Below are 15,321 nucleotides of genomic sequence, written 5' to 3' on the forward strand. Positions count from 1 at the left end.
TCTGAGTACTTCTACTTTTACTCAAGTACAAGATCTGAGTACTTCTACTTTTACTCAAGAACAAGATCTGAGTACTTCTACTTGTACTCAAGTACAAGACCTGAGTACTTCTACTTGTACTCAAGAACAAGATCTGAGTACTTCTACTTTTACTCAAGTACAAGATACTTATACCACCTCCGTTTATAGGCTATGAAAGAAACTATTTGAAAACGAAGGCTAAAGCTAACGTTAGCAGATAGTGACAATGTATGCTAGTTAGCTAGCTCAACGATTCATTAAATAATATTGCGACAGAAACACTTTTCAGTGCACATCACGCTCTGCCGCTCCGACAGGGAGCTCTGCTCTGAACACCCCGTTCTAACCAGCGGTCCAGTCTGTGCCACAGTGACTCTGGACCGCACAGTTAATATTAACGAACGCACCGTAGGTAATGTAGCTGCTGAAGCTAGACCCTCATCCCGGAGCAGCAGAGCCTTATTATACATCCATGAGCAGAGCCGACAGGCAGGAAGACTCGAGCACACAGCTCGCGCTCCATTATAATATATAAAAAAAGAACACCATGCGTGTCATGATGGCACATAACAGCTCGCGGCCGCAGATTACTCCGGGTCCCAGACCCCCCCCATACCCCAAAAATATTTTTATTGCAGATCTACATGAATCACACAAACGACCTATTTTGGAATCAAAACGGCGAATTTCGCCGAAAGGTGACACGTTTGCATCCCTGTGTGTGTGTGGGGGGGGCGGGGCCTAACTATCTCTGTCTGTGTGTGTGTGTGGGGGGCGGGGCCTAACAGACACGCTGCAGCAGCGTGCACACAGATCTTTAAGAGTAGTAGTACCGTTAAAAGTAAAGTGTTAAGAGAGTGAAATGTTGCTTTATGAATGTCAACACTTGATGCCGTCACCTTGATTCCAATTTCAGATTCCTGTATTTGCCTAACTGAATTAGTTTAAAGAGAGAAAACATTTTAACGAAAAGTTGACTAAAATGTAAAGATTTTTCATCGACTAAAACTGGACTAAAACTATGAAGGATAGAAATGACTAAAATGTGACTAAAACTAATAACCATTTTCGTCTAAAGACTAAATAAAAAATAGCTGCCAAAATGAACACTGGTGTAAACTAAATATGAGCCAATAAAGGAATGAGCAAACTGGAATACAAATACAAATGTAGTGAGTAGACGTTTTACAAATACATTTACACTACCGAGGAAACAAAAAGGGGCACTTTTAAAAGCACAAAAACACATTTGTCACCACAGATATTAACGTACCGAGAGTCTCCCTCATGTTCTTGTAAAGGTTAATGGCGTCCGTGTCCTTCATGAACTCCCGCACCACCTCCCCCTGATCGTTCTCCACAATCAGCACCTCCTCTGGTTTGGCCATGCGGCTCACCATCAGCAAACGCACCTTCAGGAAGAGGAAGAGGAAGAGGAGAAGGAATTAGGTGGATCTGAGAAACTGTGAGGTCCTTTTGAGAGAGCGTGACTAATCTTAATCCATTACAGAAACATGATGTAGACTGACAAACATTTCTCATATTATCTGATTCCTGCTTCTATAAAGAGAATACTTGTTTGTTTTGGTCGATGAAGTTGAAGTCTTTGGTTTTGGACTATTGGTTTGACAACATATAATTATCATTTGAGGAAATCCCATTGTGTATTTAGCAATTATTTACATTTTAAAGACTAAACGCTTGATAATTTAACGTAAAAAACATGCCATTTATCACCAGAGATGGCAAAAGTACACACATCCTTTACTCAAGTAGAAGTACAGATACTGGTGTTTAAAAATACTCTGGTAAAAGTAGAAGTACTGACTAAACTTATTTACTCAAGTAAAAGTAAAGAGGGCTTTGAAATGTACTTCAGTAAAAAGTACCCATAACTAGCAGCTGTTTTAAAGAGTACCTGACCTCCCTTTATATTAATAGAACAATAATGTCATTGTTAGCTAATGAATGTTTCCATGCTGAACAACGGCAACATGACAACGTTTTCATTGGTCCCTCTTCTTTAGAGAAGACCAGGAAATGATGGATACACGGATCGTGTTCAAATCAATAGGCACGCAATGACTCTAAATAATAATGATCACGCCACCAAACACACATTCAAACTAAAGGAACCAGCCTGTTTGGAAAATGTAAGAAGTAGAAAGTACAGGTATTTGTGTTCAACATGTGAGAAGTAGAAAGTACAGGTATTTGGGTTCAACATGTAAGAAGTAGAAAGTACAGGTATTTGTGTTCAACATGTAAGAAGTAGAAAGTACAGGTATTTGGGTTCAACATGTAAGAAGTAGAAAGTACAGGTATTTGTGTTCAACATGTAAGAAGTAGAAAGTACAGGTATTTGTGTTCAACATGTAAGAAGTAGAAAGTACAGGTATTTGTGTTCAACATGTAAGAAGTAGAAAGTACAGGTATTTGTGTTCAAAATGTAAGAAGTAGAAAGTACAGGTATTTGTGTTCAAAATGTAAGAAGTAGAAAGTACAGGTATTAGGGTTCAACATGTAAGAAGTAGAAAGTACAGGTATTTGGGTTCAAAATGTAAGAAGTAGAAAGTACAGGTATTTGTGTTCAAAATGTAAGAAGTAGAAAGTACAGGTATTTGTGTTCAACATGTAAGAAGTAGAAAGTACAGGTATTTGTGTTCAACATGTAAGAAGTAGAAAGTACAGGTATTTGTGTTCAAAATGTAAGAAGTAGAAAGTACAGGTATTTGTGTTCAACATGTAAGAAGTAGAAAGTACAGGTATTTGTGTTCAACATGTAAGAAGTAGAAAGTACAGGTATTTGTGTTCAAAATGTAAGAAGTAGAAAGTACAGGTATTTGTGTTCAAAATGTAAGAAGTAGAAAGTACAGGTATTTGTGTTCAAAATGTAAGAAGTAGAAAGTACAGGTATTAGGGTTCAACATGTAAGAAGTAGAAAGTACAGGTATTTGGGTTCAAAATGTAAGAAGTAGAAAGTACAGGTATTTGTGTTCAATATGTAAGAAGTAGAAAGTACAGGTATTTGTGTTCAACATGTAAGAAGTAGAAAGTACAGGTATTTGAGTTCAAAATGTAAGAAGTAGAAAGTACAGGTATTTGTGTTCAACATGTGAGAAGTAGAAAGTACAGGTATTTGTGTTCAAAATGTAAGAAGTAGAAAGTACAGGTATTTGAGTTCAAAATGTAAGAAGTAGAAAGTACAGGTATTTGTGTTCAAAATGTAAGAAGTAGAAAGTACAGGTATTTGGGTTCAACATGTAAGAAGTAGAAAGTACAGGTATTTGTGTTCAAAATGTAAGAAGTAGAAAGTACAGGTATTTGTGTTCAACATGTAAGAAGTAGAAAGTACAGGTATTTGTGTTCAAAATGTAAGAAGTAGAAAGTACAGGTATTTGTGTTCAACATGTAAGAAGTAGAAAGTACAGGTATTTGTGTTCAACATGTAAGAAGTAGAAAGTACAGGTATTTGTGTTCAAAATGTAAGAAGTAGAAAGTACAGGTATTTGAGTTCAAAATGTAAGAAGTAGAAAGTACAGGTATTTGTGTTCAAAATGTAAGAAGTAGAAAGTACAGGTATTTGGGTTCAACATGTAAGAAGTAGAAAGTACAGGTATTTGTGTTCAAAATGTAAGAAGTAGAAAGTACAGGTATTTGTGTTCAACATGTAAGAAGTAGAAAGTACAGGTATTTGTGTTCAAAATGTAAGAAGTAGAAAGTACAGGTATTTGTGTTCAACATGTAAGAAGTAGAAAGTACAGGTATTTGTGTTCAACATGTAAGAAGTAGAAAGTACAGGTATTTGTGTTCAAAATGCAAGAAGTAGAAAGTACAGGTATTTGTGTTCAAAATGTAAGAAGTAGAAAGTACAGGTATTAGGGTTCAACATGTAAGAAGTAGAAAGTACAGGTATTTGTGTTCAACATGTGAGAAGTAGAAAGTACAGGTATTTGTGTTCAAAATGTAAGAAGTAGAAAGTACAGGTATTTGTGTTCAACATGTGAGAAGTAGAAAGTACAGGTATTTGTGTTCAAAATGTAAGAAGTAGAAAGTACAGGTATTTGAGTTCAAAATGTAAGAAGTAGAAAGTACAGGTATTTGTGTTCAACATGTAAGAAGTAGAAAGTACAGGTATTTGTGTTCAAAATGTAAGAAGTAGAAAGTACAGGTATTTGTGTTCAAAATGTAAGAAGTAGAAAGTACAGGTATTTGTGTTCAAAATGTAAGAAGTAGAAAGTACAGGTATTTGTGTTCAAAATGTAAGAAGTCAAAGTAAAAATAAGTAGAAAAATAAGTAGTGGAGTAAAGTACTGATACCAGAAACATGTACTTAAGTACAGTAACAAAGTATTTGTACTCCACTACTTCACTTCTGTTTATCAGTCTAAATTGGTAAACAGTTGTGGAAGCTCATCATGTCTGGATATCTGAGTGTAGCGAGGCGTACCTGTGAGAGCACGGGCAGGTAGAGGTGTCTGCGGGGGGGCACGTCAGACAGCAGCGGGGTGCTGGAGGTGGAGAACGGACTCTCTCTGTAGAGCTCGGCTGCCAAGTGGTTCCAGTACTCCAGACAGATCTTGAAGATCTCCGTCTCCTCCACCTCCGACACCAGCAGCATGAAGTGCAGCGCCTGAGGGCGGACAAGAGTACATCAATGACTTATTCTGTTACAGAGGGAAAACAAGTAGAAAACACTCCAAAGAAACCTGTGTTTAATACCAAATACACAAGTGTGTTTTCTGAAAGGTCCCTGAATGAGCTGACTTTGGGATTGTTTTAAGTTATGCACTCCCTTTTTGACTTCACAGACAAAGGCTGATTAAGAACGGCATTATGAAATAGTTAGATGATTGCTATATATCATTTTAATGTAAAAAGCAAACTGTTTTGCAGCTTAGTTGTCCTTGTCCACTGCTTTTATGTCTATTTCTTGAGCAATTAAATAGAGATTATTGCAACAAAAAAAACTGAATGTGTACAGAGAGCTGGCCCATAAACCTGACTCTGGAGTTCCTTTTTTTAATAAACATGGAATACTTCATCTCAGTGTTTCCGCCAGACCAGGGCTGAGAGGGCGTCCACCCCGAGAGCGGGGGGGGGGGGTGTGACGTCACGTCGTGTCACGTGACTTGAATTTTGAATTGAGCTGTCCCTTTTATAGATACTATCTCTTTACGTATTAGTGATGGGAATTCCAGCTCTTTTTAGTGAGCCGGATCATTTGGCTCGACTCACTAAGAAGAGCCGGCTCTTTCGGCTCCCAAACGGCTCTTCATGTTACCACAGTTTACCAGAGCCTCAGTTTCGCCGCTGCGAGGCTCCGGCGCTCGCAGTTCACGCGCGTGCTCCACTAGCACCCCCCGTCAAGGCTCGCCGGCAGTACACTTTCCGCTACTTGGCGACATCTGGGATTATTAGATCTCTCTGTTAAACTGACTTTTCATTGAATGTACTGCTACACAGAATCCGTCTAGCTCCTGAAACAATGATAGCTAACTCCAAATGGACAAACAGCTACAGGCATTGCGGCCCTTTCCTCTGTAATCAGTCCCTAATGTTTGTCATTGCAAAGGTGTAATCAGGACTAAACCGTTTAGAGGGAGGTTTCATTTCAACAAGGCGAAAATGATTATACGCCACCAGCTGAAAGTTGTAGGCTTGTTTACTCGACCAAACTCAATATCCTCGTACCTCCATGAGCGACTCCCTCAGGTTGTTCCTCTTCTCGATGAGCTGTCCGTGTTCTTTGAGGAACGTGCAGAGGAACAGGCTGAGGTTCTGGATGAAGTTCTGCTCGTCGTCCTTCCCGTTGGCGTAGGCCACTCGGATGTTGGTGTTCAAAGGCAGCATCTGACCACAAAGACAAAACAGAACATCAGAAACTCACCTTTATTTACTTATAGTTGAGCTTTATTTAAATCCCACTTGATTCCCCTTAATTGTTTCCACAGTGTGTTTAGTTTGAGGACATTGCATTTACTGTAAATATGCTGCGTCTTAAACCGTTGAGACCACCCAAGGAAAAACATTTCATCTAAAACTACATTTCAACAGTCTCTGCACCATTTAGCTCATTGTATTTTGGACATGTATATAGTTTACTTCATCTGCATTACTCAAGTGGTCTTACAAGATTAACTCGCACTGTTCAATTGTTTTATGTCTTATATATATGTAGGTTGTTGGAGGAACATGTGACTTAACATTTTCAATGCCATATCTACACTGTAGCTACTGTTCATAGGACAATCAAGCCTTTGAATGTTGAATAAAGCAACCACTAGGGATGCTCCGATCGATCGCCGCTCATTTCTCCCGTGTTATTATCCAAAGTTAATGTAAACTTGAATAATGTACTTCATTTGAATGTAATAATTATGTTGGTTGTTGTTTGTGGAAGCGCCAGTGAATGAACCCCATTAACTGAGTTTTAAACATCACTTTAAAATTGATTCCGGCGATCGGAGCATCCCTAATAATCACCCAAACACTTTTAAAAGGAATAGACTATAAGAGAGGCTGAAAGGCTTCGGATAAAGCTGCAAAGTTAAAAGTGAGTTATGATTTGTTCAAAAATATATTATACAAGTCAAGAATAATCCTCTAAAATGATATGATTTGTAAAGGAGCCATGGCTTGGTATATATACACAGAACGGAGTGGTCTAAATCAGGGGTTCCCAACCTTTTTTCCCAAGAGCCCCCCCAAATGACTCCTGTTGGAAGTTGCGCGCGTTGCCGCCCCCCCCCCCCACACACACACACGGGGGGGGGGCGCAACAGCGGTAATTAAAGTGTAAAAGTCTCAGAAATGCTACAACTACTGTCAGAAACTGGATGAATGTGAAGTATGTTGTTAAAGGACGATGAAAGCGTAATTAAGGAGCACTATTGGAGTGACTTTGATGGTTATTGGACTCTGGATTCATTCATTTGGATTCCCGCTGTATGAAGAAATTAAAGGACGCCGCAAGTGGAAACAATTCACAAAGGGATTAAACTGTTTAAAACGCATGCTCAAAGTAAGCCGGATTTTGCCGATGTGTTTATGTGGATTCAAAAGTCGTAAATAATCTACAAAATGGAGGAGACCGATCTGATCGGAGCAACTGTGACAAATAATCTGAAACCGGCATGGACAATGACTATGTTTTAAAAATGCGCTTATCCAGAAAAGCCTGGTTTGGACACTTTACGGGCAGAAGAAACATTTCTATTAAAGAAAGAATTATACATTTCTGTCTTTTTATGCCTATAATAGCTACTAACTTGAATTGTTATTCAAATTAATTAATTAATTATTTTTTATATTTTATTGTAATGTAGAGACAAGGCTTTTAGTGACAATCATGTATTGCGTTACAATTATATGTAAAAAAAATTAAAAAAAATGTAATTTAAAAAATAAATAAAAGTCTAAATATGATATTTGGCCTCAAATCATCTGAGGCCTGGCGCCCCCCCTGCGATCTTTGGTTGGGAAGCACTGGTCTAAATCCTTCTTCACATTCAGAATCATACATTCATTTTTCTTTGTGCATATACACACTCATTACCCTACTCACACATTTACACACAAGTCCCTTCCCTGACCTCTTCCTACAGTGACAGCAGCTGCAGGTAGGTGGAGCTGTTTACATCCACCTGGTGAGGCGTGTGTGCACATGCTGATGGGTAATACACTGAGACAATTGGAAGCAAGGGTTATGCTTCCAGAAACACAGACAACGTGGTTATTAAATTCAAGATTTCACTTTCACTTCAAAAGGTTTGACAAGTCATATTTACAAAAAATGTGTGCCGGCTGATGCCTGATTTGTTTTATGAGACTGGGCGTCGATCGACAGATAAAACCCCGTAGAGAGTCTCAAGAGGATTTGCCAATTATTTATTTTGTACTGGTTTTCTCCAGCTGTCTCTGGTTTTGCTGGTTCAAATATTGTGCATTTGTACACTTTTTTTCTAATTACCCTGTTCCTCCTGTAAAGCAATGGTTTTAAAATGTGCAACAAGAAATGAAGCCTGCCTACTAAAGCAGAATGTGTGGCTCTGATGCTCCTTTGTAAACTAAAAAAACCGTTATACTGAATCTGCCTTTATACCATAATAAAAAGGCAGATTCTCACAGGTCTTTTTTCCCTTCTTGGCACATTACATTACATTTACAAAATCTAATATTGGTTTAAAGACTTCTATTTTGTATAAAACCAGGATGATTGTAGTAATTTGCTGAACACGATCTTGTAAAAACATTAGTAGCTATTAAAGACTCATGGAGAGTAATCCTTCGTGTTGCCTGTCATGTTTTGAGCCCGAGGCGGTCTGTAAAGCATATTCTCTGAAGGTGTGTGAGGGGCGGAGGCAACACACCTGTCAGAGGATTGACATACATCGTAACCTGAAGGGTCACTTTCACTCTGTACTGAATACAATCATTATGGCACCGTCTTTTACATTTTACATTCATTATTTGTCAATCTTTGTTTCTTGTAGTTTTGTTTTTTAATTTGCTCAGGGTTCCTGCAGGTTTCACCAACTCAAATGTAACCTTTTTAAGACCACTTTGAAAAGAATTGAAGACCTATTTCACGGCAAGAAAGTATGAAGGGAAATAGCTATGAAAGAAGAAATATGTCCCATAATTACTTACAAGGTGAATGTATTCATGTTCAACATAAGAACAATGACTGAACATAACAGCACACAGAACTGTGTTAGACAAAAGGTGTGTGTGTGTGTGTGTGTGTGTAGCTGTTGTATGATCGGTGTTTAACTACGGTATTTAGCGTCTACAGCACCTGCGCTTTTAGGGTCGACGTAGACCCAAACGTCGCCCGGAGGTCCCCCGATGTTGTTGCGGGAGCTGCTGCACTAGCTAACGCTGCACTAGCTAACGCTACATTAGCAAACGCTACATTAGCAAAACAAATGCTACATTTCTTTTGCAAAAGGTGCAGCGGGCTTCAAACACATTTCCCTCCACTGGTTTCAACCAAGCACTAAATTCGATGTTTTCCAACCAAATACGGTTGAACTTACACTTCCCCATATTTATTTGTAAGTAGATTCGAAGATACATCAGTTTCTGACTGCCGCTAGCTGAAGCTTGGTTGCTAGGTTACTAGCTGGGTGTTCTCCGATAAGGGGCCGGGGGAAACAAAGTTAGTGATTACTGGTTCCATGTTGATTTATTTCAATACAAATTGTTGGGGGGAACTGAAAGGCTCTTACCGTACTGGTTACTAAGCAGCCCGGACATTTCCCCCAAAACACATTTAGACGCATCTCAACACAGAAGTACCTTTCAAATCCCATCATTTTTCAGACCTTCTAAATCATATTTAAGACCTTTCTTATTTTTTAGGTCATATTTAAGACCTTTTTAAGGCCTTAAATTCTGATTATCAAATGTAAGACTTTTTAAGACCCCGCGGGAACCCCGATTGCTCTTTTTACTGCACTGTTAGTATTATTATTAGTATATTTTGTAATGCACAATAATTGCCTTGGGGATAAATAAAGTATTATCTAATTGCCTGCAGACGGTCATATTTCAAACAAAGACACTGAAAATACTAACAAAGAACTCCACTCGTGTTTTTGGAAATTCCTCCTAAAGCTTTCCACTGCGTCTTCTCATAAAAACACTTAAATCACACGTTCACTGTTATTCTTGTCCACTTGTAATTACAGTGAACAAACAGAAAACTGCTTACACTGCATGACAATGTTAAGTGTGAGTGTGTGTGTGTGTGTGCGTGTGTGTTTGTATTGTGTGTGTGTGCAACAACAAGCTGACAGCACTATTGAGAGAGCAGACTTTACCTACTGTGTGTGTGAGGTAGGAAACTGAGGAGGGTTGCACAAAGTGTGTGTTTGTGTGAGTAATAACAGAGTGGACATGTGGAACTGTGCTTGTGTGTAATCATTCTGAGTGCAATTAACTAAAGCACCACTCATAATGAGAGTGTTGTGTGTGTGTGTGTGTGTGTGTACCTGTTTAAGCTGGCCCATGGTGAGAGTGCTGTGTGTGTGTGTACCTGTTTAAGCTGGCCCATGGTGAGAGTGTTGTGTGTGTGTGTGTGTGTGTGTGCGCGTACCTGTTTAAGCTGGCCCATGGTGAGGGTGGTGTGTGTGTGTGTATGTGTGTGTGTGCGTGTGTGTACCTGTTTAAGCTGGCCCATGGTGAGTGTTGTGTGTGTGCGCGTGTGCATGCGTGTGTGTGTACCTGTTTAAGCTGGCCCATGGTGAGGGTGAACTGGTTGACAAATTGCTCCTCGTACTGGTTGACGCTCACGCCGGCTATCTCTGTCAAACATTTCAGCGTAACGTTGCGAAACATGGGCACATTCAAGAACTGAAACACAGGAATACAAACAACAGGTCAGGTCAGAGGTCAACTGGAGAGGTTTACTGTCCTGTCTGTTTTGTTAATCACTACTCCTTATTTCTCCATGATAAATGGCAGTTTTAACATTCAGTAATGATTGTAGACAGAAAACCGTTACAGACGTTCATAGCAGACCAAACTAGGGCTGGAGCTAAAAATAGCTTTAATTATCTATTCATCCGTTTAAGTGAATGGCCTGGTCTATAAAGTGTAATGAAACAAGTGTCCATCAGGATTTCCCAGGGGTAGCCTCCTCAAATGAACTGCAGACATTCAATTAAGATGATATCAAACTGAGAAAACCACAAATTCTTAAATATAAAGTAGGGCTTTTGCATGATACACAAAAAGAATAGGGAGAAGTAAACATCTGTGGAATCGGCTATATTCCCTTTCAAAACTCACAAGTACAATACAGTTTTACTTTATGTGAACTGTGTGTTTTTACTTTGTATTTGTGGACCACCAACAACACATTTCTATCACTGAGATTCAGAAAATGATACAAATGTCTAACCCTCAGTTTTGTTCATCTGAATGGATATGTTCTGCTTTACCTTGTAGACCAGAGTGCTGATGAGCTTGGTCTCGAAGATGTAACCTAAAGGAATCCAATTCAGGAAGCGGAGCAGAGTCTCCAGTGTGGCGTGGACCAGCGGTGCATTCTGGGAGTTTTCCTATTCAGAGAAAGAAGAAATGTGCATTAGAATAGATTGTGGGTTTAATTAAAACATCAGTGGCAGGAGAGTTTGGTTTCATTAATTAATTCATGTCTTACCATCACAAACTGGCACAGCTGGAATATGGAGGAGAACTCGTTGCACATGCTGAGAAACAAAAAGTAGGGAACATCAGTGATGGTATTCATGTCTTAAAACGTTTTAGAATATGTGGACATTTCTGGATAACACACAAAATCTGGTCCCAAGAGGAATCATTTTTCCCATATAAACGATTGTTATTATTTAAAAATAAGCAGCTTTCTGTATTTCAGTGACAAAAATGTATACTTTTTATTTGCAGAAGGGATTGACAAAGCATTCGATCAAACTGCACCAACTCTACACTTCACATAAGTCACACTAAGGGATGCAGAATACAAATAAAAATAAACCTATTGCCTGTATTTTTACTGATATTGCTATTGCCAAATGAGCAGAAAGGATCATTTTTTTAAACACATACTCATTTTCAGTAAAAAAACATTTGAAATATTAATGGTTTGATTTTTTTAAAGAGGATGTGTACCAGACACAATACTACATACAGATATGTGCACACATTTCACCTTTACAAAATATGACATTAGTCCAAATTGCAATTCAATAAAATGTCCATTCATTGTGCAGCCATTGTCCCAGTACATTATGAGTCATCAGTTACCTGTCTTTGAGGTGCTTGGCCTTCACCTGGGTCATCTGTCCGCTGGAGAAGTCAAAGACCTCCTCGCTGAGCAGCTTGAGGATGATCATGTTGTTCTGACAGAGGCTCTCGCTGGTCCGACTCGCACCCACGATGTCACTGATGAAAGTCGGCCAGTGTTTGGGCCATTCCTGTTTCAGGATCTAGAAACAGTCCAGAGAAGCAGAGCTGTGTGTGAGCAGGCTCATCGCATCATGACGTTTAGTGTACCACGTGTAAACCATCAAGAGTTATTCACCTGTACGAGGATCATGTTGAGTTTTGAAATGTAGACTCCCTCTTTCTGCAAATGAACAACACACCAGTCCCATCAGTATCAAGCAGCAGGTTAATAATCAAAGTGACGTATCTTTGTGTAAGCTCACCTCCATGTTGGCAGGATCAGAGGAAGTCTTAATGATCAACCCAACAACATACTTCTTGATACCTGTAAACACATACTAGAATTTTTAAAATGCAAAAAGTATTTCCCTGACAAGTAACACTTCAGACAGAAAACATCATGTGCATATTCATTTAACATCATAAAACTGACCTTCACACTGATTTCTAGGAAGAATTTTCCAGCGTGTTTTGATGACCGTCTCCAGAATCTGCAGTGCGTAATACTGAGGGGAAAAAGTGAGACATAAGAGACATATTCTTTACATCAGAGCTGATTAACAACAAACAAATGGCTTAATATGATATAATAAAAACTGAATGTGTTATGTCTCTATGGGGAAGTTAACAAAAGATGTCTTATGGCCCATAAACCCATGAACCGTCCCCATTGAAAGACATGTACAAACATGTTCATGCATGTGGATACTTGATATAGTATCAAATGAACTGTGTGCATCAGTAGTCTGTAGTTGGCACATTAACTTCAGAGATTTACTCAAATGTTTTACATGACTTTCTTAACACCTACATATGTCAAATTGACGTAACCGAATGAATATCTCTTGTTACAACTCAGTGCAGATTATCCATTTATATCAAGCCTATTTAACAAATCAATCAAACTCTATTGATTCTATCTATATTATTATCAAAAGATGCAGCAAAAATTGAAAAACTTAAGCAGATAACCCCACATTATTAACACAGTAAGCATCTATGGCCTGGAGAAAATCCAATAAATACAGCTGGGCTAAAGCGAAAGTCATGCTCAAACCTCCCTGCCCTGAAAGCCTGATGTGGATAAACTGATAAACATCAGCTCACATTATTACATTCCCCAAGAGAGACCGTCAACAAGCAGCAGCTAGGAGTTCATCGCTTCTGAAACACCAGCGTTCATCAGGTACGTACTTTTGTTTTCATATTCTGGGAGAACTCCAGGATGGTGTCGACCCTCGTCCAGGCGTCTGGGTGGTCCTTGAGGTTTGTGAGAACTTCCTGGGCCACTCTTTGCTATAAAAAAAATAGCAATACAGCGAATATAAATCTTAAGGTTTATTTTCTTACACATCTTATTTGACCTGATCGCCCCTAATAGGAGCAGGGTTAAGCTACGCAACACAGTATTCAGACACTTGAAGTATTTGTCCTCACCTGTGATCCAATGTCATGGTGCATGGAGTTGACAACATTATCCAGCAGGTTGATGTCCAGCTTCTGAGTGAAGTCCAGCAGCTGTCTGGCTGGGTGATCGGCCAACATCGTCATTTCGGCTGGCATAGAGCCTCTGAGGGAAGAGAAGCCGTTTCTGCAACTGATAATACTCACAAAGATATGACTTGAAAGTAAAAAAAATACACAGATCTATAGTAGGAGTGAAGACTTTCATTGCCAGCAGCTGCTTCTCTGTGACTGTAGTGTGTGTATGATAATAAATAACATGCTTTATTTACATTTTAAATACTGCTCTACAAACCTGGGAACTCAAACAGGACATTTAAATCAGGGGTGGAATCTTATTAAGTTCATTAACTCAAGTAGGCATTTCCATTTTCTGCCACTTCAAAATACTACTCAAGTAACATTCAGAGTGAAATATTGTATTCTTTAGTGCACAACATTTAACTGAAAGCTGGCTCCCCAGGTCAAGATTCAACATGTTATTTTCTAATCAGGTAAAAAAACAAAACAGTACGGTACAGTAAGAGGAGTTACTATCAGCCCTACGTTGACAACATAGAAAGACTGCTTACATTAATGAATACAATCACAATAAGTGAGGCCATTCTGCTAACCTGCATCAGGAAAACTTTAACTTCTGATACTATAATTACACAGTATGTGCAAAAGTACAAACATGGTAAATGTAAGGTGTTAAGACAGTGCAAGAATAATGCCTACCATGGATACCATAAGATACATATTGAAGATATACAATCGAATAGTACACGGATACGGTAGTAGCAAATAATAAGACAACAAATTATTCCTGTTCAGCCTAAATGTGTCAAGATATTCAGCCTCGTGGTCCAATTATGACACCCATTATTTCATAAACTAGGACGAGATGAAACGGCGCCCCCACCTGGATAACAGGGCGCGTAGAACCCCATTCACCACAACCCGACCGATAGACCCGTTTATACTACACTTTAATTAAAAGACGATTGGGAAACAGATCCTGGAGATACTAGTCCTCGGGCTACAACACTCCACTATGTCAGTTTGTGGTTTGTGTAGTTAGACAATAACAACCACATTACTTTAGAAACGGATGCTAACGTTAGCCCACGCTGGGTAAGTTAGGTTACTGTTTATCGGGCTTAACTTACCTTGTGTGTCCTGTCCTTTCCTTGGAATCAATAACTGTCCTATCAGATGTGTCTTGTAGTAATACGAGTCCTCTCAAAGCGATGAAACGTTATCTCATGACACACGTTTGCTCCTAACCTTCGATAGCTAAAATGCTAACGTTAGCTTCACTGGATGACACCAACAGCTCTAATTTAAAAACACCGTTACACGGATACTTATCGATTCTTGGCGGTGTATTAAAAAGCTTTCCGCAGATTACCACAGCCTATAGTTTCTTGTCTTCAGCCAGAAAAACGTATATTTGTCTTTAGCGATCAGTGATTACAGCCGCCTCCCTTTTACCAGGCTAATAGCAATGTAGCGTGCTAATGGAAAAGTCAATGAAGATTCTGGTCTGCGGGCTCATTTAAGCTAAGCTAACAACACAGATTCTCGGAGTCACACTTTAGAGCAGTATTCCGGGTCATAATCACGAAGTAAAAAGAGTTTCGTGTTTATTTCTGATTCTATTCGCACACACTGTTGGAGAGCAGAGATGTTTTAATGCGTGCAAGTGGGCTCTTCCTCTAAGCTCATGCTTCCAACCACGGACCGGTTGAAACCGGTTGAGACCGGGATATTCTTTCTCGGTGTTTCGGCCCGTTGCGCGCCGCGTAAAATTTGGACTATGTACCCGCCCACCTGGCTCCTGATTGGCTGTGCTGGTGCAGACGTCATGCGGTGTCATAGGCTGGGTGGAGCTGTCAATCTGGTTCAGCCTCCCTCCCTCTGATATAAAGTAAATAT

The 15,321-nt window shown here is 39.3% G+C and overlaps 1 protein-coding gene across 1 annotated transcript in view; it reads right to left on the bottom strand.

The window, feature by feature from the left end:
- The window catches only part of xpo1a (exportin 1 (CRM1 homolog, yeast) a), a 28,578-nt gene extending 13,418 nt beyond the window's left edge, over window positions 1–15,160 (bottom strand). Inside the window, exons 1-13 of the mRNA XM_034129750.1 lie at window positions 14,553–15,160; window positions 13,375–13,507; window positions 13,132–13,233; window positions 12,371–12,443; window positions 12,201–12,262; window positions 12,074–12,118; window positions 11,797–11,978; window positions 11,192–11,240; window positions 10,971–11,090; window positions 10,252–10,380; window positions 5,716–5,874; window positions 4,472–4,654; window positions 1,295–1,433 (exon numbers count right to left, since the gene is read on the bottom strand). Of these exons, the coding sequence (XP_033985641.1) occupies window positions 1,295–1,433; window positions 4,472–4,654; window positions 5,716–5,874; window positions 10,252–10,380; window positions 10,971–11,090; window positions 11,192–11,240; window positions 11,797–11,978; window positions 12,074–12,118; window positions 12,201–12,262; window positions 12,371–12,443; window positions 13,132–13,233; window positions 13,375–13,500 (1,369 nt within the window). The 5' untranslated portion in view covers window positions 13,501–13,507; window positions 14,553–15,160. The remainder of the gene's footprint in view (window positions 1–1,294; window positions 1,434–4,471; window positions 4,655–5,715; window positions 5,875–10,251; window positions 10,381–10,970; window positions 11,091–11,191; window positions 11,241–11,796; window positions 11,979–12,073; window positions 12,119–12,200; window positions 12,263–12,370; window positions 12,444–13,131; window positions 13,234–13,374; window positions 13,508–14,552) is intronic.
- Window positions 15,161–15,321: the final 161 nt, after the last annotated feature.

Source organism: Trematomus bernacchii, unplaced genomic scaffold, assembly GCF_902827165.1.
Source record: "Trematomus bernacchii unplaced genomic scaffold, fTreBer1.1, whole genome shotgun sequence".
In the NCBI taxonomy this organism is placed as follows: domain Eukaryota; kingdom Metazoa; phylum Chordata; class Actinopteri; order Perciformes; family Nototheniidae; genus Trematomus; species Trematomus bernacchii.